The 24,819-nt window shown below is 36.0% G+C and overlaps 1 protein-coding gene across 1 annotated transcript in view; it reads left to right on the top strand.

The window, feature by feature from the left end:
* Positions 1-327: 327 nt before the first annotated feature.
* Positions 328-24,819, top strand: part of HCN1 (hyperpolarization activated cyclic nucleotide gated potassium channel 1) — a 94,549-nt gene continuing 70,057 nt past the window's right edge. The window contains exons 1-2 of the mRNA XM_027708897.1: positions 328-519; positions 23,349-23,567. Of these exons, the coding sequence (XP_027564698.1) occupies positions 328-519; positions 23,349-23,567 (411 nt within the window). The remainder of the gene's footprint in view (positions 520-23,348; positions 23,568-24,819) is intronic.

Here is a 24,819-nt window from a genome sequence, read left to right as displayed (position 1 = left end):
CCAAGTTCATAGAAAAGTAATGGTTTCACTAGCTTTTCCAAGCTTTTTTGATTTGTGAGTCTTGCTTCAGTTGGAAGGAATTGTAGGCTTAAAGAAAACACTTTAGCAGGTGACTTCTATCCAATATATGCCTTTTTCAGCAGCTTACATAACACTGACTTGCAGCCAAGAGTCAGGTGTGTCAGCATAGTTCTCTGCCGAAATTACCATGCTCAAATTAATGGTCCTTGCTGCGAAACCTCAGTTTTTTTAGAAGTTCAGGATGATACCTGTTTTCCTTTAACCTGCCTGATAAGCATGAAATTATTTGCATTTCTGATTTGCAACATGTACATCACCTGTATTTTCTGTCTGCAGATTTTCCACATGACATATGATCTGGCCAGTGCAGTGGTGAGAATCTTTAATCTCATTGGAATGATGCTCCTACTGTGCCACTGGGATGGTTGTTTACAGTTTTTAGTACCATTACTCCAGGATTTCCCACCAGATTGCTGGGTGTCCCTAAACGGTATGGTTGTAAGTATTGTTCATTTTTCATTGTGCTTTCTAAACATTACTATTCTAAACAGTTAGCTTCAGAATTTAGTGTAAAACTACATGCTTAGTAATATGCTGCCCTGCAATTTATTCAAGGTTACTTCCATATTTTGTTGGCTCACTTGCTAATGAACTGAAGTTTGTTTTGCAGTCCTTATCATCAGTACCATGATATTGACTCACTGTCAGTAAATGAGCCAGAAAATACTTTAAGTTTTAAGGTAATTTTAATTTGTTAACCCTCATTCCCTAAAAAAAAAACACCAAAAGAAATATGGAACACTCAGTTCACCAGTGGTTTCAGTTTAGTCTGTAGTTTCAGAATGCTCCTGAAAGTATATTATTGCTGTTTGCTTCATCTAATGTTATCCTCAGTTTGTTTTGTAAATAATGTCTGGGTCATCTCATGATCTGTTGTTCCCAACTTAAAGGTCAGCATGAAATTTTTCTAAGTAAAATAAGATAAATAGATTTAGTTGTATGATACTCTTCTGCGTGGGAACAGAATGTTCTAGGACAGAATAGAACTGTGCATTATTTATAAGGAAGAGTAATGATATTCTTCTTAAAGGACAATGGCTGTGAAAAATATAGGTTTTTATCAAGTCAGATAACACAGCAATATAGACTACATTTTTATACATACTACACTGAAAAAGTTGTTGAAAAGGGCTTATAGCAAAAAGAAGCAGCCCAAGCAACTCTCTCATTGGACATCTGAAAACATGTGTCTCTCCAGTTTTTACAATCTTAGAATCCATAAACCAGCACTTTTTACTGTAGATGGGCATCTCGCTCAGTCCCACGTATTTCTATCGTAGAACCATAACAGTATTTGTTCCTCTAGGAATGTGATACTGCGCATTAATGTGGAAGCTCCTTGACTAAGATTGTCAGTCATACAGACAAGTAGTTGCAGTCATCAAGCAACATCTTTAATGATAAGCAGCATTTTGGTGCCACCTCATTGTGCTGCTTTTCTGAAAAAAAAAAAATTTTTGACATATCTTCAGATGTGAGATTGCTACGATAAAAGTAGGTCAGCACAATGCTGACTGGCACATCTTTCCATTCTGCTGTATTCTGGGTTCTGCTTTCTAACATCTTCCATTCACATTGACAAAGGGTACATATTCTACTAGCTTTTTAAAGATCTGGATGAAAATCGTTCTAGCAAGTGAAAGGAGGGCTTGGATTACACTGAATTGAAGTATTTAATTTTTAGATAACACTGAACTATTATATTCTCTTTGCTCCTTAAGAGCTACATTCAGTAAAAAGGCTGTAAACTCTATGTATGTGCTCAGACCCTTCTTTCAGCTTACCCACACTCAGGTTTTTTTTATGGAAACAATACTCTCTTCTTACTGGCCACGTACTCTTGGAAAGGTCCTTTCTGAAAGTTGCACCTTTAAAAATTTTTTGTCAGGCTATTAAATTTCTTCTATTGAATGAACATAGGGGAGAGGTCTGAATATAATGTTCACAGCATAGGCAGTCTTTTAGGCCACTGGAAAGAGAAAGAGTTGTGGACTGCCAGCCTGGAATCAGAAGCATATTTAAGACACCTCTTGAGGAAAACATCTAGATGTTTGCTCTGACCACATCGTGGTGTTATGAGACATTTCATGGTTGCTTTCCATGCTCTGAAAAATAATTCTTTAGCACCGAAAACAGATGGAGAAGCAGTCATGGAATCTCAACCCTCTAAAATAATAGAGGAAATAGAATGATGATAATGACGATGATCATGGTTATCTGCTTTTCTAGTGTATTCGGAATCTAACTGACTGTTAACTTTAGAGTTTGGAAGGGCTTCATGCTCCTGATACTGCAAGAGCTTAGGCAAGAGGGGTGCTTTACTGCCCTTGTATGCTGTAGCCTGTAACAATCTAATCTAGTCTGAATTGTAAAACTTTTGTTAATGAAGTGACTGCATGTGATACTGGGGTTTGGACTCAAAGTAAAATTTTAGACTTATTCATTATGATTGTTGGCTTAAAGACTTATTCAATCCAATGTGTGCTTAGCCAGAAAAAGTTAGTTTTTCTAAAATATAAGCCAGTTGTGAGCCAGAGCATTTGCAGATAATGTGATGATAAAGAAAATGAGGATGCCATGAGGATGCTGTGCTGTTTCCTCTGTTGACACAGCCTAGCCTGTTCTTCCAGTCCGCAGTTGCTTCTGTCTTGCACATTAGTTGCTTCAGGCTGTGGAGTGCAAGAACTTCTAAAAGCCTTCTCCTGAAAGCTATTTCTTCTCTTTGAACTGATACGTGAAAGTATTCAAATTCCACAGGCATGATCGTGGGTATACTTTATAAATACTTGTAAAAAAAATAAGTTAAATTTAATGTCACAAAGGTGTAGGAAAATGAACTGAAGATGCAGTTTGCTTACTTCCTCTCTGAACAATGCCACTGAATGCAATTAAAGTGAAACAAATTGGTTGGATTTTTATCTTTGAAAGGATATTAGGAAAGTCATAGTGCAACATGAAGGAAACTATAAAATGGAAAGCTCTCTCTGTGAAAGGAAATAGGATCACCACTGGTTAATACTGTACCAACCTACAGCCTAAGTAATTTAACAAAATATGTTCAGGTCCCATTGGTATACTCTCTTCAGTAATAATATTTATGACCCCATAAGCTTAACCTTCTTGGACAGTTCCTAGCATTGGCCTTCATGTTGCTGTGAAATGACTGCCAGAGCTGACATCTTCCTTTGATTGATGTGATCCCACTTGCTCACTTACTCACTTCTATATCTTTATTGCCATTTGATTGCACTGACTTTATTAGTGCTGAGTACTGTGGAAAGGCAGGATCTTGTGCTCTTCCAGAATATCAATGCACTTGTCTTTAAAAATAGGAACACTGGTAAATATAATGTAAAAGTAGCAGCTGTTTTTCCATCTCACTTTAAGCCATGTTTGAGCCAATCTGCTACAGACAAAATAACAGTCAATTACCTCTGTGAGGGAATATGACTCTTTGATGCCGTTCCTAGTTTTTTTTAACACTAGAATTTCATTCCAAAAAAGGTCTTTTCTGAAGAAGTTTCACAGACTTTCCTAATGATGCTCCCTAATTTCTCCTTGGCTCAGAAAACCTATTATCTGCTGCTCCTTGTGTGATTTATCGTCAACTTTCTGATCTGCATTGCTTTAGACTAGTGTACTTCCATAATGACTCATAGACCAAACATTTTATCATGCCTCAAAATTTGAGCCAGTAGTTCCTTAGAAAATTAGGAGTAAAACTTGCAATTGAAACCATGGAGGCACAAAACCAGAAAAGCATAGTAATCCTCTTCTATAATCACTCTGTGCAAACCAAGATTCTGCATTTTGCAATCAATTTCAGCTGCAGTAATTGACAGAAAAGTGCATGAGTCCCGATTGATGAACTGTTACAGTCAGGTCTTATATGGGACAGGGATTCCAGGCAAGTAGAAATGAGAGATGACATTTTTGCCATTGATGCCATCTGGCCATCTAAACATGACAGCCTGCAATAAAGTATCCCTTGCAGTAGATCCTTAATAACAGTAACTGAAGATTCCCAACCTGTATTTTCCTGTCTATATTTGCAATAATTGGTTGTATGGTTAGGAAAATGTATGGTCCTTTAAGCAAGGTGTTTTCTTGGCCTTTACAGATTTTTCATTTATAATGTTCCCTTTGTGAGATACAAATCTAGAAAAGAGGTATAGAATTTAAGTTGAATGGTGAGTTTCTTAAGGCCAAAAGGGATTTTAAAGCTTTTGGAAAGGCTTTGTTTTGCTGGCATTTCTCCTGGCTGTCAGCCAATGTTTGCTCAGCAAGAACACTTCAGGTACTCTGGTTTTTTTGTTTTATCTTTCCCTTTCTGTCCTTGCAGTTGGATTGTTTGCATGTCTCAGGTTGTTTTAGGTTTGGATTTGTTGAAGCGGGATTTTGCATTGTATTAATGCCCATTTGTTTCACTTAATTTCCTCAGGGGCAAAGGAAATCAGATGTTAGAGTTCAGATCTTCATCTCTGATGGTATCAGCATTGCTAGAAAAAAAATTTGGAAATTTTTGCTGTAGAATCTGAAAGTCTCTCTCATTATAAAATGAATTACTTAAATGAATATTTGATAGGGAAATTCAGAAATGCAGGAGATGATGAGGATTTATAATGCTCTGAGCTGTACTAATATATATGTAATATGTAAAAAAGATATTTAGTAATAACACCCAAAACTTGAATTTTAATTTTCAACATTTCTTACCAATGGACACCATTTTCAATTACACAATCACTTTTTTTTCCCCCCGTAAGATTTTTGATTTACTTAATGGAGTGCAAGGAATGCATTGTAGTCATTTGATGTGTTATTCTGCATTGGGTTTTCTCCTTTTTTATAATGCATCAGTGTAGCACCTTCTTCCCTATAGCTGGCCATCAGGGAAGCTAATTATCTCATGAGATTTTTCCTCATTTGATCATGATGTGATAGTCATAATTTGGAGTTTCCAAAATGTTTTTGAGAACCTTTTTATTATATGGCAAAATATTGTAGAGCCACATTTAAAGAATTAGATTCTTCTGATTTCATTTGCAATGCTGAGCAATAAATGCTTATGTAAATCAAATCCAAGAATCTTAAATTGGTTGCTTAAACAGTATGGAACATATGGGAATCATCTGGTTACTAGAGGCGCTAAGGATCTGGTGAGGTATACTACTACTCTAATGTATTTTGTAATCATATATTTGTATTTATGTGTGCGTATTTAGTTAGAGCAATGCTTCTTGGAACAGATGAAAGAGTGAAATTACCAATCAGAGATGGACTGTGATCAAAATTAGTGGAATTGCCCAAGTCAGATGCTTTATTTACAACACAATTTAGAAATATCGTAATACCAATAAGAACAGTATGTAACATTCTTAGGACTAAGATACCCTTATTTTTGAAATTTACAGTGAATAATTATATCCATTCTAGTCCATGCAGCTGTTCAGAGTTCAGTTACTGCTCTCTTTCTTGCACATAGCATCGACCTAGTCACTGAGGTCAGTCTTTTTCCTCCTGCATCAAGATGATGAAATAATGACCCGTTTCACTGTTTTGGCATGAAGTTATAGGCCTAAAACTGTATTATCTCAGGAAAATTTACTAGTTAGTATGATTTGACAGTATAAGAAACTGCAGGGGAAAATTTTGTAGATGTGCAGAGCTAAATGACCCAAGGTATGTTTAATGCAGACTGAGGACATGTGTTAACCGCGTTACCAAAAGTTTATGCCAAGCTAGCAAGGACTAGAGAAATAGGGTATCTGAGGACACTTGATTTAATTCAGTGCGCCATGATCAATGAAGAGGAAAACAAATGAAGTTCTCTTTTTTACAACAACTGCTGAGGCTTTAGGAAGCCCACATAGGTTTTGGCTTATGTTTTTTTCTGTTCTCTGACAGGTTAGCAGGTCATCTGCTTTTGCAGGCCTAGAATGGCAAATAATAATAACTTTTTCTTCCAAACTCCTTGCTTTTGGTGTAATGTTCTTTATATTTTTTTATGTCTAATATACTTTTGGACTGTGTACTTTTCACAGTAGATTTCTGATGTGCTTAGGTAAAAACAGTTACTAGGTTTCTTATGTCTCATAGTTTTTGAAAATATTTCATTTTCATTTTTTTCTGTGTATTTATTTCTGCCATTCTACTCAGTTTATAACTTCTGGTTTATTATATTAATACCAAGAGCTAATTGAGATGTAGAACCTTGAAAGTTGAAAAATAAAGGTGTAAAATCAATTACAGGGAGATTTAAAACTTTCTAAAAGTTTAACATTAGAGAAAGTATTCATGTTACACATGAATATTTGCATTACAAAAGGGAAAAAAGTGTTTCAAAGAAGGTATTCCCCATCATAATCACACAAGTCCACCACCTTTGAAAATTGTTTAGCATCATGAATTTAACTATGGTCATAAGCCCTGGTACCTTACTTTACTCTCATCAAAATGCTTAAATCTTAATGTTATCATATTGATGTAATTATTTAATGCTGATGGTGATAGTTGGTGATAGATATTTCAGTAGATATTGGTGCTCAATGCTACAGAGGAAAGATCTAAATTAGGACTCGTGTTTATAAGTATTGATTGTAGCACTATGTTACTGATGTGATAATAGGTGCTAAAGAGAATGACTTCTGGAATTAGTTGGCTGCCTTGCATGCTTCTGTTTCTTTCAGATAGAAAGCAGGTCTTCCTTATAGGGGATGAGAATAATGAAACAATTATTTAGAGGAAGCATACAAAAGCAAATTAATGCACTTAAAAGATACTAACTTATTTCCATGTTTTGAATTTGCTATTGAAAGAGCTAGTAGGAATATGTCAAGGAGAGGATGCAAGGAACAACTTGCCTATTTTTCATCAAAATTTAGTTTCCATATTTCTCCCTCAAGAATCAACACAACTCATAAATGCTTATGCTGTAGTATATTCTGAAGGGATTTCTGGTAACTGTAAATTGTGAAATATTTTATGTAAGCTTTACACTTGAAAGAGTACAAAAAATTTCACATTATATGATAAAGTGTAATGCTGTGTTTGATAGAAATTCTAGGGAAAAATAACAGACTTCATAAAGCATGTCTTAAGCCACTTCTTAAGTGAAAAGATGTAAACTAAAATAAAAACATGAATCGTACCTGTCATGTTTTAGAACCTTGTATCTCTCATTTGCCCTACCATGAATATTCAGGAGGAGTTATAAGCACCTCATGGCCAAATGCTGATTCTCTTTTGTAGAAGAGAGTGTTCCCAGTGGGGGAGCTGGATCAGTCTATTTTGCTCTGTCTCTTTAAAAGTGTTTACCTGCATGTACTGGTATTCCAGGTGGAACTGGGATATCAGTTTGAAACAATTATTCTGAAGTAGCTCTCCATGGGTGGCCTTTTCTCTTGTTATTGGAATATCCAAAAACTGAACTGTTAGAATATTTATGCCAGAGCAGGTTTCCCAGAATAAATCCAGACGTACATACATCAGATGAAAACCACTCATATACAGCTGTTCTTCAGCAAATTTTACTGGTTTTCAGTGCAAACCTATATTAATATGTACAGTCTAATTCTTGATCGATATGCTTTAAGACTGAATAAAAACTTGTTTTACACAAGCTGCATATTTTTGCCAAGGGGTCATTATCACAATCAGATTTTGCTGCTTTTAACTGAAGAGATTTTCTGTATCAAATTTGAACTTTCTACACATAGGTATTCAGCACCTGACTCATTCTAATACTTAAAGTACATCTGGAGAGAAGTCTCTATTGGGATGCAATTAGACATAAAAAATGGCCACCTGAAATTGCACATTTAGAATGCCTACATTTCACATTAGAAAAAATCAAAGCAAGATACTTTATTCTGGTTCACATAATTCTGAGCCAAGTCACTTTGATATATCAGAAATGTGACATATAGTCCTGTGTCCACCAGACCTAGGTCAGTATTCTATAGGGTCTGCAATCTGGATTCCCAAAATCCCAGAGGGAGAAAATACGGTATCAATACAAGGTCCTCCATGGAAATTTTAATATTTCATATTTTTACTTTAATTTGAATTTGAATGAAGCTAAAAGCTAAACAAGGAGAAATCCCTGTAAAACTGGTAGTTTTCATTTGTATCCACTTCTGGTTACCGAAATACGAGGAAAGCAGGAAATACACGACATAGTGTTGTCTTTCATTTGTTTTAACCTACTGATTTTCCTTCATGTCTGAAATAGTTTTGCCCATAATTTTTATACTTACAAGCCAGAGATGTACAGAATTCTTTTAGATTTAGGCTGCATGTATTTTCTCCGTTTTAAAAATGTAGGATAATTTTCTCTAAGATTGCTCCCATCCATCAACTTTCTGCTCTTCCTGCTTTCTGCACATATACTCACTTAAGCAGACTCAGCCTGAACTAATTCAAATAAAGTTATAAAACTTTCAGAAAATGTATTTTAATAAAAATGATAGGATTTTTTACAGGAGAAATACAGTAATATTCCACAATTTTTATATTATCTGAAATAAGCAGCATCTTAATAAATGTTACTCTTAGTGAGGAAATTTTGAATACTTCTAGATATTGTGTGTACAGATGCCTACCTATTACTTGTAAGAGCAAGCAGTGAATACTTTTTGTATCAATAACTTTAATCATTAAATGCCCTTAAATATATCTTGCTTTCTTTCTGCTATCTGGATTTTTATGTTTGTTTCATTTACTCTTCAGAAGGTATTATTGATAACATAAGGAAAAGAACAAAGCCCTGTGGTGAGACTTTCTCTGGTCCATGTACCAGAGAATAATTTGCATTTTAGTAGTTTGCATTTGGTTTATTTTCCTCATGTGAGAGGAAAAACAATATTATAATTAACAAAATTATTAGTATCTATTCAAAATAACCTGCTATAAATAATGTAATGATCTATTTAATTTAGCTGTAAAAATAAAACCAGTTTTCCACAAATTTCAAAAAAACATTACTTATTTTTTTTCTCTCTTTGTTTTGAATGGCTGGGGTTTATTACAAAAGATTCATGACAATCTCCTTTGAAGAGGATTGGAGCATAGAACAATGTACACCATAAGGTCTAGTTTAATAACACAATATTACCTACATTTTGTGGTACTGCTAACATGAGAGAAGTGCTTTGAAACATCCTCTTTGAAAGTCAGCAGCTGGCATTTGAATGAGACAAGAAAATAATGCACATATTCTTCACTGATGACTAATGTTCTTTTTCCAGTCCATCTCATATCATTTTAGTCACTGTATTTGTTTTTTTATATTTGGAAGGAGATGACTAGCTTGCGTTTGAGGGTAGCCTAGCATTTTGACAATAGTAATTATAATCAAAGAAGGATTATTTGTATTGGTATACATAGGGAGGGACCTAACACGACTGCTTTTGAACATCTTTCTACTTAGAAGTCATATTTTCAAGTGGAGTCTACTCAGACTAATAGTTCAGTTTTACAAAGAGTAATTGAGTACTGATCACAAATAAAGGCAGTGCACCAATCATTTGTCACTCTTTGCAGTAATATGTAATATCCCTATGCTTATCTCGAATAGTAAAAACCTTAAAATTTATCTCCTAAATGCAACTAGAAAAGTTATGGCAAATCTAAACTCAATTAAATTTTGCTAAAATAGTTGACAAAATATTTGAGGCAGTTTCCCTTTTATTTTAATAGCTTTTTCTGGTGTTCCGAAATGAAGTTACTGTGCATGATAAGAAAACTTTGATGGGAGAAAAATATAAATATAACTCATATTTATTTGAAAAGAAAATGCAAGAGCTCACCCTGGAAAGCTACACTCAAGAGCAACGAGCAGGCATGCTATGTTTCCAGGAGATAAGGACAGATTTGGCTCTGGAATTTTTTGGACCTATGCAGATATCTCTGTATGAGCTCTCATAACCCATACCACTTAAATCCTGCCCGTCCTGTACTCTCATCTCTATATATTAAACACAGATGCTATACAGAATATTTAAATCTGCCTTTACATTCGTGGTGTCTAACACTGATTGTCTTGGCTTTACTCTTGAAGCAAAACCATCCTGCTGTTGCATGCACTTTTGTGCATATAAAACTTTAAAAGAAATTAGTTCATTTCTGAGTTGTATGAATAAACAGGGATGAGGTTCCCTTAGGTTTTTGCAGTCTGTATCTTGACAAAGAAGCTATTTATGGAAAGAATAACATATAAATGCTTACAGGAAGTGCCTTTGGGGAATGCCACGTACCCTCAGACATAGTGGTGCACTGCTCCTAAGTGTATTGTAGATCAATAAAATATTTTAAGTAAGCCATCTTAGTTGAATTGTGAAGGAAAACCACACGCACACAGAGTAATATGGGGAGGAGATAGAAGGAATGAGATATGTTAATAGAAATATAACATCTGAAGCAGAAGTGGGTTTTTTTTTGGGCAACAGCCAGTGCTCATGATTTTAGGAAATATAAAGATGGCATGTGTACAGATAAATAAAAGATGAGGGATTTGTAGGATTTAACAAAGCTTGTTGGTTTTACTCTTTTGCTTTTAAAATCTTTCAGACTTGGTATAAGAAAGTGCTTGCTTATACAGATAATTCATAGACATCTGCACACAGACTATCTAGAAAATATTCTTTAAAATTTTCTGATGAATAATTATGTTAAAGACAGAAAAATACCATTTAAATTATTCACTTACAGTGATGACACTGAACACAAAATCTGAATTAGAAACTAAATATGTATGGTATAAATTAAAACCTCATCCACATACAATATAATGTGTGTTTCTAATCAATAATGACTCTTAATTTTATTTTAAAATATAGTAGAAAAAACACGGCATTTTTGCTGTTTTGAATAATGAAAGCTGCTTTGATGCATTTTTGGGATAAATACATGCTATGCCCTTAGAATCTGAATCCTTTAATATGTTGCCAGTTTAACATCCTTTTTAACCTTTTTCAAGCAAAGTAAATGCCATGCTTTCAATAAATGGATATACGAATATGTACCCTGAATCCAAGAACTCCTTCTCTCACTGTGTGCTCTTTTCTCTCACTGTGTGCTCTCTGCTGGGTAACTTTATCCATACAAGTAAATAATTATGATGTTTGCATTCTAAGCATTCCTCTGTCCTCATTAGGTATCTTTTTTTTGTCTCTCACCTGCTCCTATCTGTGGAGATGATGATACCATCTCACTGTGGTGTGCTTATATTAAAGTCACTGTGCTGGAACTGAATTCACCAAGTAAAATCTCCAGGACCTCTGACAGAGCCCCACTGACTTTTCTCAGACTTGTAAGGGCAAACTCATGTTCTGATCTCAATGTAAAGTTCAATTGTAAGAGAAAAACAATGGATCATAAAATAAAACCAGAACTCGAGAAAAGATCGAGTTCTTAGGAATTTCATTTTCTCCACTGGATTGGAGTAAGGAAGAAACAGGGAGGCAAGTCCATCCAAGAAAACAGAGGTATGCTCAGTAGGGGAGCTCAGGAAGATAATGGATGCAGCTTTAGCTGAATAGGATCTTGGGCAGCTTATGGAGAGAGAAACTCTTCCCTGGAGGTGATAAAGAGCACCTGCATTAACATTCTACTCTGAATCACCATCTGCAGGAGTCTGATTTTTACTGACTGTGTAGGGAGCCTAGGGAAACCCGCCAACTCACTTAGCTATCAAAGTGAAGTACCTGAAGTCAGCTGATGTGAAGTTTTAGGTGCCTTCCTCTCTTATTGCTGGTTCTCACAAAAAAACCCCGAGACAAATTGGACCACTGGTCATTGCAGATATCCACGTGTAAACAATACAAAAATGCAATGCACCTGTTCATTTTCCATTGCACAGGGTTGTGGTGTTCCTGCTGTGCCTCTCTCCCTCAAACATCACTGCCAGATATCCCATGACTGGCCTCCCCCCAGGGTTTGTCCTCTGGGCTGGGCTGTCTACCTCAGCCTTACCCATTTCAGTCAGAGCATTTTTATCCTCATCATCTAGACTAAGGAACCTGGATTCCTTTGAACTACTCACCAGGTAGATGTTTTCATTGCTCTGCAGGATAATTTTGTAGATCATCCTGTAATCAAAGCATGCAGTTTAACTCTTAATCACAGCAAGAGACTTTCTTACCTTTTATGTTGCAGCTATGAAAGAATCTCATTTGCTTTCCAAGCATTTCTGTACGGTTAAATGGCATTACCATTCCTCTGTGGATGAAACAGTTGTTTCATAAATACATGCTATGGAACTTTGAAAAGGAAAGTTGGCTAAGAAAAGTTAGACCCATGAAAACTAGGTATTTTATGACTTATTCATTTCTGTATTCATTTCTGTATTCACTAATCTGTGGAAAAAAGCTATAGAACACTCTTGCCTATTTATGACTTGGTCATTGTGCTTTCCAAATTTTATTCTTCAAAGTATTTTTTCCACTTCTCTTTAGATAATAAAGATCTTAATGGTGGTGGATAGTTTAGAACAAGGATGACTATCTTGAACTGCTGTTTCTCTGATCAGCGACAAATAATCAATTCATTTGAAAATATGAGAGAGGTTATATCCCACATGGTCACTAATCAGGTAAAAATAATGCTGTTAAACAGTCTATTGAAGAGATTGAAATTAGAATCATACATCAGTGGCTTTAGTGCACCTCACTTTTGCGTGAAGAATCAAAGAATTGGTTTAGGTTGGTAGGAAGTTTAAAGATCATCTAATTCCAACCCCCCTACCATGGGCAGGGAACCTTTCACTAGTCCAGATTTCTCAAAGCCATCTCCAGTCTGGCCTTGAACACCTCAAGGAGTAGGGTATCCACAACTTCTCTGGGCAGCCTGTTTCAGTGCCTCACCACCCTCACAGTAAGGAATGTCTTTATATCTCTAATATCTAATCTAAATCCACTCTCAGTTTAAACTCATTTCCCCTTGTCTTATCACTACATGCCCTCCTAAAAAGTTGCTCTCCCTCTTTTTCATAAGCCCTCTCTAAGTACTGGAAGGCTGCTATAAGGTCTTCCCAGAGCTTCTCCAAGCTTAACAATCCCAGCTCTCCCAGCCTGTATACACAAGAGAGGTTCTCCATCTCTTTGATCATCTTTGTAGCCATTCTCTGGACTTACTTCAACAGGTAGGAAAGTGGAGAGAGAAAAGAGAAAAACAATCTAAAGACAAACTGAATGTGTGGCTGCATTCAAGTTAATGATTGAGCTGTTGGGAGTTTGTTCAGGTGGGACCAACAAAGTGGCCACGTAAAGTCTGGCCCCTTTCCAAGGGTGGAAAGGAGTAGATGCCCAGGGAAGATCTAATCACAGCAAGCATGGAGTAATGTTTCCTTCAGTTTTCAGACATTTGCAGCTGAGGGACTTCTGGATAAAGAGCTGGTATCCCGGTGTTTAACAACTATCACCGTGTTTCTTCCATTAGTCCACCCAATCATTTTTTGACTGAATGAGAGTGTTCATATTTGGCCAGAAGCATGGGCATGGTGTCACAGCATCATGACTCTGACATGCTGTCATGGTTTTGAGCTGACCTGGATGGCTGTCCTTGGTGTTTCACTCCCCACTGGAGTGACTTAACCTGAGAAAGCCCAGAGTGACTGAGTGGGCATGGGCTGATGGCTGTACAGGGATGTCCCTGTCTTTAAGAGCTGGAAATGGAACCTGGGTGCTCCTCACCTCTTAGGTGAACACTACGGAGTCACTCTGGTGCTCTGTTAACTCCCTCAAGGATGTTAAAGAGGAGCATGTTCCCCTTTCTTCCTCTCAGAGTATGAAGTTCATACCCCAAAGGTCAGGACATTCTTCTATGATTCAGGTTAACCTTCCTCTGCTAGAGGAGGGAAATGAATTTTGTATGACTCACTCAGTCTTTTTTTTAAATGCCTAGACATCATTTTGTGGGTGGTGTTTAGGCTGCTAAATCATTTTTTCTTTATATCATTTTATTACCTATATTATGTTATTACCTTGAATATCTTGCAGACTCTGGTAAGCACCTGTGGTTTTAGGGCATCTGAGTTTAAGAAAAGGTCATCAGTAAAACTCAGATGAATTCTCAGAAAAAGAAAAGCCTCTGACCTAGATCCAACCTACTTGCTTTGACACTGAGGTTTGTTCTTTTCATAGAGCCAAAATAGATTTTCAGCTGCAGAACTACTTTGCTTCCTGCTGTCACTGCCTAATAAAACAATGCACAGCTTTTTGTAGGACATAGTTTCATCCATTTAATAAAGGATTATGATTTACCAAAAAAGCAGACCAGCCTCTTGAGAGTTCAGATATCTAGTAAGGTAATTTCCTGAAGAACTGTAAACTAACTAGATGCAGCCTAAAGTCTCAAAGACATCCGGTTTGGAAATATATCAAAAAACTGACAAGAAAAGTACCAGCTAATTGAAAAAAAAATGCTTAAAACCAGCACTGGTCCTCTGCCTTAAAAAATACGTTACTTGAAGAGAAGTAAAACATGGTAAAAATTGTATCCTTAGACTAAGCAGAAAAATATTTGAATTAGCCTATGCAGTACCAAGCATCACTTTACTGGGTAAAAAATCATGTTTTTAAAAGCATGGGATTCAGGAACTCCTGAATCCCAGTTTGAACCCTTATGCTGATTCTCTCTGTCAAAGTAGCATTGGTTAACCTTGATTCATTTTTAAGCAGATTAAAGCATATTCAGACTCTTTATGAGTGGATTATATTAGGCCATTTTAATCTACTGTAATCTACTATTTTTATCTTTTTTTACAAAGAAAATGTATTTAGCTAGAGTTTACCTCTGTATAGAAGAAGGATGGAAGTGTTTCTTGCAAAATCAGATTTTGAATGTTTTGAGATGTTCTTAGTGAGAAAGCATGGGGAAACTACTATTTTGTGCATATCTGTCTGTGTACTTTTCAAGTTATGTATGAAATTTGCCAAGCCATTTCCTCGTGATAGCCTTTTCTGCCACTTGTGAAGTTAGTTGTTTCCTTCCTTTTTCAATGTAGCTTAAAATCACTTTCATTCAAAGAGTATGGTGATAGCATTCAGAAAGCTCCATGTCCACTCCCAAATCCATATGATTTTCATTTGTCATTTTATTTGGAATTGGATGCTTCACATAGTTTGCTGTCTAGCCTGAGCTGTTCACATAATAGAGAGGTGCAATTCCTTCAGCTAAGTTCCTTTTCCTAAATTGATTGCAAATATTGTGTGTGATGGTAGAGATTCTTCCTAACAATCTTCAGTAAAGCAGTACACTCTGGAATCACGAGTCAGGTTTATGTCACTTCACTCCTTCAGCTGTTTCCCAGAAATGCTCTATATTAAGCCCACATTATCATCTGCCTGTTCTTGACTATCAGATAGCCACCGCTGAAAATTCAAAGCTTTTCTCAGTGATTGGATTATAAAAGCATTTCATAAATGGTTTGATTCAATACTTGAGGCTTGTTTAGTAAACTGTTTTACATCATATCCAGCTCCTCTCACCAAATGAAAGGAGTAGAACAGATAGATATGTTGTCTTTAATTGCACACTGAGTTTTTACCTCTCCTGAACAGTGATATTTCATGAAAAAGGTTTCTCAGTGAAAATGCTTCCTACTGTCGTTTTTTTTTCTTTTCTTGTAAGAAAGTGTTTCTTTCCAGGATGCATTGTTTATCTGGTAAAATTATGTTTACTAAAAAGCTGTAGATGTACTTGTTTTAATCACTTATTGTGACCACACAGTACTTATTGTGATTACAGCATATTTTCCCATTGGCAGACAATGTGTATCTGTTCCTTTCAAACAATGGTACTTAAGTTTATTACAGGATCAAAAAGCAGAGTGATTTGAATGTCAATCAAATTTTGTATGCTATGAGATTGGGAAACAAAAGCTGTCTTGATCAGATTTTTTGATTACTTGATAAATTTAAAAAAAAAAGATCTCAAAGAACTTTGTTCAGCATAGAATGGCATGGTAACATCTGCCATTTCAGCAGTACACATTTGTAAAAACTTTTTTTTTAATATTTTGTAATAATGCCACTGATTTCAAATGCAGTGAAAAGGAATGCTCTACGGAAGCAGTAATTTTTGCTAAAGATGATGTCACCTAATAAGTTTGAAAAAAGATGTATATAGCCAAAACCTAAAGCCCCCTAATATCCCTCTTGCTGAAGCAGTTCACATCCTGTGAGAGTCCTTAAAGGAACTGAAACACAAATCCTTTAAAAATGCCTGATTTCTTCCCTACATTCTAATCGTACTTTTCCAGAAGATGGACAAGAGATGAAGTAACAGGTACAATTTGGAAAAATTCTTTAACCTGTATTCATCAGTTTGTCACAGATTGACATGGGGAATGCACTGATACTGATAGATTAAGCGTGCCCAGGTAAGTTTTCTCTCCTGGAAGTCTGTTGCTTCTACAACCTGCTTCCATAAAACTGGACTTCTTAGTTACCAAGGCAAGGTAAACCTATGCTAACTCTCAGATTGGTTCAGGAGCTGTTTTGGTGGGTATTAATTAGCCTGAGCCAAACCCACAATTTTCTGAAAAATTACAAGTATAGGCAATCAAATTCCCCGAAGGCAAAAGTTTCCTAGCATTGTTAAATTTTCATGTGGGAAAAACAGACAAAGTTCATACTTTTCACATTTTACTTTAAACTTTATAAAAGCTTTCTAACGTCTTTGCAAGCTAAAATTTCTATAAAATTCTTATTAAAGTAAGTCTTTGTAATGGACTGTTATATTACTTGGGATTCATGCATTACAAACTTTTTTCAGTCATCTGGGTTCAGTTAAGGGAGCACAGTGACCAAGTAAAAGGATGAGTCAGAGTGAGCTGATTCACAGGCAGAAGAATAGAAAAAGTATTTTTCACATAAGATTTAATTTATTATTTTCTGAGTTTGTATACATACAGCTGTAGAATGTCACGATTGTATTTCTAGGCAAAAATAAAAATAATGATGAACAGTACTGAGCAGTGTACGGGGAAGCCTCCTCTATGAGATTCTCTGCATATCTTCTTATGTGAACCATCCTTTTGAATGCAATGGGCCTATTAGTTGGAATATAATAACTCAAATATATGTGAAAGACCAGGCTGTGTACATAACCCAAATATCTGTTCTTCTATTGCTGTTTATGAATTGTCACGCTGATTCTATGATGAAAATTATTTATCCTTACCTCAAAAAGGTGATCACAAGTAGATATTCTGGCTACTTGCTTTTAATAGGGGAATATATTAGCAGGTAAATATCTGGGGTTTTTTACATCAAGAAAATAATCAAAATAAAAAGAAAGATCTGTTCTGCTACATTGTTTTTGTTGATGGCTAGTGCCAAAGACATAGCAGCAAAAAATGAACAAGCTGTAATGACAGACCTCACGTAACTCTGAACAGAGTAAATATATAATATTTAGTTATTGCTTCTCCAGTCAAACTTCTTTTCCTGTGGAATGCAATGCCAAACACTTTCTAATTTTTTTCTGCTAGTACTGCTCTTGAAAGTATATGCTGAGTCACTTGCACTGTCTGTTATCTGTGCACATATCAACAGAGAGAAAATGTTGGGAAGTTTCTGAAGACATCTGCTTGTTTCACTGAGCTTACCAATTCAGGGTTTTTTTCCTTAAATCATAGGTACTTACACACTTCCTAAAATATACTCTTCTTCCTTGCACTTCTTAAGAATTTGAGAACAGCAAAATTTTTAGTCTTCCAAGTCTGATCCCACTGTGCCTTTGTTTACTAGTTTTAGAAAACAAGTTATATTTAGTAAGAATAGCTGTGATAAGAAGTAGAGGTTTTACAGGGTAGTGCAGCATGGCATGAGTTTTGAAACAGTAAATATTGCACAACTTTCCCATTGGCCAACTTGGTTATCATTGTGGAATTCAAACAACTTCTTTAAAATGCTGAGATGATATTTTGCTGCAATTTCCTGTCTGAGATTTTAACTAATGTGTAATTCTAAGGTACTGTATGATACCCGAGGCAGAAAATTATTTAGCCTACTGATGGAAAAGTATATAAACTATAAATCTATATCAAAATGTATATATAGATTACTGCTTTGTGCTTTCTTCAACTTTTGAAGCCCCACCCCTAATTTTACATTTATTTTGTGCAGTAACTTCCTGTGACAATGCTAAAACCAGAGGGCTTACTTACGGAATATCCAGCTGCCTCCACAGTCATAAATTAAAAGTGCCCACTTTTGATGGACACCAGGGTAGGAATGGTTTAGGAGCTACCTACTACGTCCATAGTATTAATCTTGCTTTGGTTTCGGCACAGGGCAAGCTCATGCCAGCTGCCTACAAGGAATGGTTCCTCACCTTACACCTGCTCTAAGGTAGACCTGCTGTTGTTTGAGAGAGTGTTATATGGCCACCATGCCACACACCCGGGGCAATTCTAACAGTGAAACTATGTGAACCAAATTCTAGAGCTTGGAAATGCCTTTTGCTACTTTTTAATTTACTAGGATAGACAGTAACTACCTATATCCTATGAAGACTTTCCTTCAGATGTCCAGTTACTTTCAGAAGAACCCAAGGACAATGGTGGGCATTGAATGAGTGTGTCTGAGTGATAGTAAGGCAAGCTCTTTTGGATAGGGACAAGCTACTTCCACATTTTTACTACAATTTTGAAAGATAGAGTGAGAATGAGTTCAAGATCCCTGTAGAAACCATTTCACTTAATTATTAAGTCAATCTTTGCTGCATGATTGTAAAGCATGCCCTTGCAAACTGACAGGACCATTTCTGTGACACCTGCAGTGACTGTAATGTGAAAGAAAAATGGAACTAAAGCAAAAATGAGGAAACCATTACTGTTTGTAATAGTCTCCTTGGTACAAGATTTCTAAATCAATTTATGTCTCAATGCAAGGATATGGCTGAGGGAAGATAAGCTGTGCCTGAGAGAATGACTACAATATGGGAGTGGAAAAAATTTCCTGATGAAAACCTTCATAGACTGCAGTAAAACACAAAACCCTTTCTTAATCCACTGAGAAAAATAATTTGCCTTCTATCATTGTTCCTTAGAAGGTGCCATGTGATCTTTCTGTGATTTATTTCTTTTGAGCTGAAAAGTTAATATTACAAACAGATATTTGTAGGAGTCTTGTATGAAATTATGGGACAAACCATAGTGTTCTATGGTGAAGGAAAAGTCTGAGAAACAGATTTTTAAGAATCAGAACTGCCCTGTAATTAATATATTCTTCAGGATAACTGCAAAGTTAATGTATATACTTACAGAACTAATTGCAAATGATCAGTGACCATTGCTTTCATAAATGTGAGGATTTCCTAATGTCATCAAGCTAGATTATGTAATCAAACCTTGGATAAATAGCTTTGGTATTTCTCACAATTACAGTCTTTAACAGTTTTTTCAAATTAATGTCATTGCATTTAAAACTTTTTAAACTGATTACTGCTAATCTGGAAACAGTGATCAACCCATCGTCAACTAAGAAATTAAATGCCCTTTTTTATAAATTAGTAGTTGATTTTTTCAGCTAGTAGTGGTGGTTTGCTTTTAAAAAAAAACAACAAACAAAACTATACATTAAAATCAGAATGTGACTATTTGCTGAAACATTTAATGTGTATTTATATAAATATTAATATTTAGGATTATATTATATATATTACATTACATTACATTACATTATATTATATTATATTATATTATATATATTATATAAAGAAAAGCTGACTGTGTGAACACAGGATATTTTATGTTACAGAATGGGCTTCTATTAACTCAGGAATATTATCTGTGTATGTGTTATGTAAAAATCTCCTTATGATGCAGGTGCAAAACTGCTTCTTATTAAAAAACTAAAATATCACTGTAGGCTGGTAGCAAAGGAATGGCCACACCTCACTTTTGTACAACAAAGAGCAGCATATTGGAACAGGGTTGTGGAAAATTCCAACCTCCCACAATGAAACAAAGTTAGAGCTAGTCCTTCCAAACCCTTAGGTTATACAACACAAATAGGAAAATAATTAAATAATTGTTATTTCATTTAGTAACATTGGTTGTAATATACGTGATGTATAGGATTTGACATTAGAATCAATTTTTTTTAAGTGGTTTATATGTGGAATAAATCATTGAACAACACAAGTAACTGTACTGAAATATGTACCCTACACAATGGCATTTGTTGAACGTGATTTAAAAAAAAATCCCCATACAAACTAAAAAGACCAATGTTTGCAACTGCTCGTATAAGAACCGATGGATTATTAAGGAAAAGAAACAAAAAAGCATTGGCAAGTATTTTCAGCAACAAGATCCCCAGATAAATCAAAGTTGAATTTAAATGCTTTTTCACTAGCTTCTGGGGCTTTTTTCTCCTTCTGCTAAAGCCTTTATACCTATCTGAGAACCAGTTGCTCAGGGTCATCCATTCACAAATGTCTGAAATGTGCCTAGCCTGTAACAAGGTCTCTAACAAACTACACAGTAACAGCTGATGCTGCTTGCATAATAAACTGGCCATTTGAGATAGCTTTGACCTCTGCTTTGGATTCAGATCCAGTCCTGACTGACTGAAATGCTGGATCACACTTTGGCTTATATATGTACACACACATATAAAGGTAGCTATGTAGTTAAACATGTTTGTTTATTTTGTTGTACATTTTCATTTTTTTTCTTCTGTCATTACAGCTCATCTATTCCTGCATAGTACTACTTCTTAGGTAGTATTTATTTTCCCCTTGCCTTGTTACACTGTTAGGAGGAAACATGCTTTCCATTTTGTTTATTCCTGCTTCTTCTTCACTTCCATTTTCTTATTCTTTCTTGAGACAATGGTATTTTACTCATAACTGTGATTCACAGACTTGGAAAGTACCTCAGTCATGAAATAAAATCCACCAGTGTTTGGATTAACTCAAAGACTTTGATGTAAAAATATAATTTTATAGGAATTATTATAGTTGAGATTTATCACACCAAAGGTATGATAGAAAATATTCATAGAGAGTATGAAGATCAGCTTTTATTTTTGTTAATATTTATAATAGTTATGCTAAAAAATACAGTTAAGGAGCAAGATCCACTGTAAAGAGCCCTGCAAGAACTGACAGTTTGAGCTTACAGCCTCATGAATACTGTGACTTTAATAATGCTACTTGTAGCTTTAAAAAGACCTAGATATATTTCTTCTAGCATTTACTTTATTGGTTTTCCCAATATAATCTGTATGAAGATGCAACTGCTAGAGAATTTGATATGAATCTTGGGGAATTTGCATTAAAATACCTGCAGCGACCCAGAAGGCAGAGAGTTTCTGTGGTTCTTTCATTTTTTGAGTATTTTTAAAGATCTGAAACAATAGGAAACTTATTTCCTCATTACTCACTGAAACCTACCTGATTCCCAGCTATCTAAGATAATTTTCATTTAAAAAAATTTTTAAGTATAGACATTCAAAACCTATTCCTTAGATGTATTTATGACACAAAATTTTGACTTGTGAAGACAGCAACAGCTCACAAATCCAAGAAGATTTAACTTACAGAGTGAAACAAGTACAGAGAAGTCAATAATTTGTAAATTATTACCTGAGTGAATAAATAGTTACTGTGTCATCTTCAATACTACTACTGGCAGCTTATTTTGTGGTACCAGTTATTTAGGCTAATTGGGGGTCTAGAAAGAGCATTTCAATAGAGGTAAAGCACAAGGGTAATTAGTAACCTTGGCAAGAGAGCAAGCCTGAAGTTCTTTTAGGAATAAGAGCATTTGAGTAAAGCTTATGTCGGTGGAAGAGAGACATAAATATTGATATTTCATATATAAATTTTATATATAAATGCTACTCATGATTTGGAGATTCGTTGATGTTAGCAAGATTATTATTTTTGGTCTTGTATATTAGACCCTATACTGTATAGCTATCTAATCTTTCAAATGTCATCCCAGTTCTTTCTTCTTCACTTTGTTATTTTTTAAATTGTTCTCAGTTCTTTTTATGATAAATACAGTGTTTTCTCATGTGTGCTGCATGCCTGCAAGCACAGTTTGTTTCCCTGTTCTTTTTCATTCCTTTGGCAAGAAAAATAGAAAAACTTGACAAGGAGTCCCAGGGCTTCTTGGAATGTGTTAAGGTGTCTCTTTTTCTCTGGGAACAGCCTCTTTGACTTTCTGCCAACACCTTTGCAGTTTTAAAAGCGTGTGAATGAAGTGTCATGTCCTAATCCCACAGAGAGAATGGAAAGGGATAGCTTCACATCAGAAATAATAATAATAATAATGGCCAGTCTTCGTGAACGAAGATTTTGGGAAAGGTCTTTTACCTTTCCAGCCTGAGCAATGGATTTTTTTTAGGTGAGACACAGCCTGCGCTGAACTGAGCCCACCCTTTAATCCTAAGGTTCATCTGCCGGGGCCAAGCAAGCTTGGACAATGGCAGTGAGGTCCTCAGGACGTAGGTTTGTTTAGAGTGACCTTCTCATAGATGGATGGCCTCACAGGGCTAACGGGCTCCATCTGCCCGGGGGACCGAGGAATCGAACCTGGGTTGCAGCAGTGAGAGTCCTGCATGCTAACCACTAGGCCACCAGGGGTCCCACATCAGAAATGCAGGGCCTAGGTATTCACCTTTTTCAGCCGAGGGGCTGAGTTGCACAGAATGTGGCTATGAACACAGATGATGCAGAATAGACATCTTTTTGAGACTATTCTTGTATAAGCACAGTATTACAAGAAAAAATCAGGATAAGACCACAACAAATAATACGGGTTTTTTTCTGTCCTTGAAAAGTGAAACGGCTAGTAAGGTGAATGTGGTTGTGTATTAAAATTGACAGTTTCAAAAAGAAAGAAATAACATAGGCCATAAAAATATGTTCATGCATATTAAAACAAAATACTGCCTTATGGTGCTTGGTAAGTCTGCGTGCTCAGCTTTTTCTAATTCATCTGCCATGGACTGTAAAATAAAATTGACCTTTAGTCTCCTTGTAATTAGGTTAACACCCATGTTTAAGAATACAATCATGTATTAAAAATAGTCAATTTTATTTCATCTTACTGTGCTATTATCTGTCAGAATCCCTGATGCTTTATCCAATGATTAATTTAGAAGGAATATCTCTTCTCAAGCATATAGGATACATCACCAGGCCCGTTTTTCAGAGCCAGCAATCTATGATCCCATTATACAGGTACAAACGTATTTCTGCCTTCAGCTGCTTCCAGGCTCAGCCACCTGTCTCTTTTCTTGCAGAATGATTCCTGGGGAAAGCAGTATTCCTATGCACTCTTCAAAGCCATGAGCCATATGCTCTGCATTGGTTATGGAGCCCGTGCCCCTGTCAGCATGTCCGACCTGTGGATAACCATGTTGAGTATGATCGTGGGGGCTACTTGTTATGCCATGTTTGTTGGTCATGCCACTGCCCTCATTCAGTCTCTGGATTCCTCACGACGACAATATCAAGAAAAGGTAACCCATTTTCTCATAACTCCTTAAGTTCTGAAACAGATTAATGGGATGTTTTAACTGTGGAAAAGGCTGTACGAGTTTACATGAAATAATCTAGTACTGTCTGAATCCTGTGGCAGATGTCATTGAACACAAAGGAATTCAGAAGACTCCATAAACTCAATATATTTCTGCATGAGTCCACTTTCCTTAGAAAGTAAAAAGTTCTCAATGTTCAACTTCCTTTAAACTCTTCCATGAAAACTCAATTTTTCTGGTTCAGGCTGTGCTTTGTACCGCCATGCTGCACTCTGTAGGTACTTGATCTAAGTAGCTTGGAGCAAGGGCATTGAGCTTGGTAGCATGGGCATGTCTGTACAATTTCCTGTCATTCCTTTGGAGTGCAGTTCAGGGATCACCTTGAACATGTCAAAAGAATGTCCTTTAAATGACAACAAGACCAAATGAATTAGTTTTGTTTGTAACTTCCTCAGAGAAGTGCTCAGAAGAGGCTTTCGTTTGCCTTGTAACAAATTGCCTTGTATTGTTTACATGCGAATCCATGACCTGTAAGGTTATCTCCAAGGTCAAAAAGAACTGGGGCCAAAAGGTAGAATAGTAGAGAGAGATTGGTAGAAGTGAGTTCTTTATGAAACAGGAAGAAAAAGGTTGGTTTAGTCCATATAAGACTGAAAGAGACAGGAATGGGTACAGGGTGGGAACTTTCTGTAATAAGTAGTAATTAACGCTGTCAGTTAAATAAAACTGTCAGTATAATAAAAATAAGAGACAAATGTGAATGAAGGTATGAAACTAGGAGTTAAGGCTAGGAATGATGGCATAAGGAAGAAAGGATCAGAATGAACCTCAGCCAGGGACAATAAGGATGTGCAGAATTACTGAGGTGCTTAAAAGATGACAAAATTTGTTATTATAGTAAATGGGAAACTGGACAGGCCATGCCAGGGGAGAGGTCAGCTGAGCAAAGTGGTGAAATCAGAGTTCACATCAGCAAATAAGAAACACAGCCTGAGCAATAGTATTTGGCATATGTCCATAACAAAGGCCAGAAAGGTAAACTGGGCAAAAAACAGTGTGATGTAACACACACCTGGGGGAGAAACCTGGCAGATAGAGAGTAGAGGAGAGGGTGACCCTGGCATGTGCCAAGGATGAAGAGAAATGACCTGAATTTGCTGGACAAGAAGGAGAGAAAACTGAAAAAAAATTTGGGTTGGATGGATTGGGGCATTTTCTTTACAGGCAGGCAAAG

The sequence above is a fragment of the Neopelma chrysocephalum genome, unplaced genomic scaffold (genome assembly GCF_003984885.1).
Source record: "Neopelma chrysocephalum unplaced genomic scaffold, ASM398488v2 Primary Assembly neopelma1_96588, whole genome shotgun sequence".
Classification (NCBI taxonomy): domain Eukaryota; kingdom Metazoa; phylum Chordata; class Aves; order Passeriformes; family Pipridae; genus Neopelma; species Neopelma chrysocephalum.
Note: the sequence above shows the minus strand (reverse complement) of the source record. Positions and strands in the feature narration are given on the sequence as shown.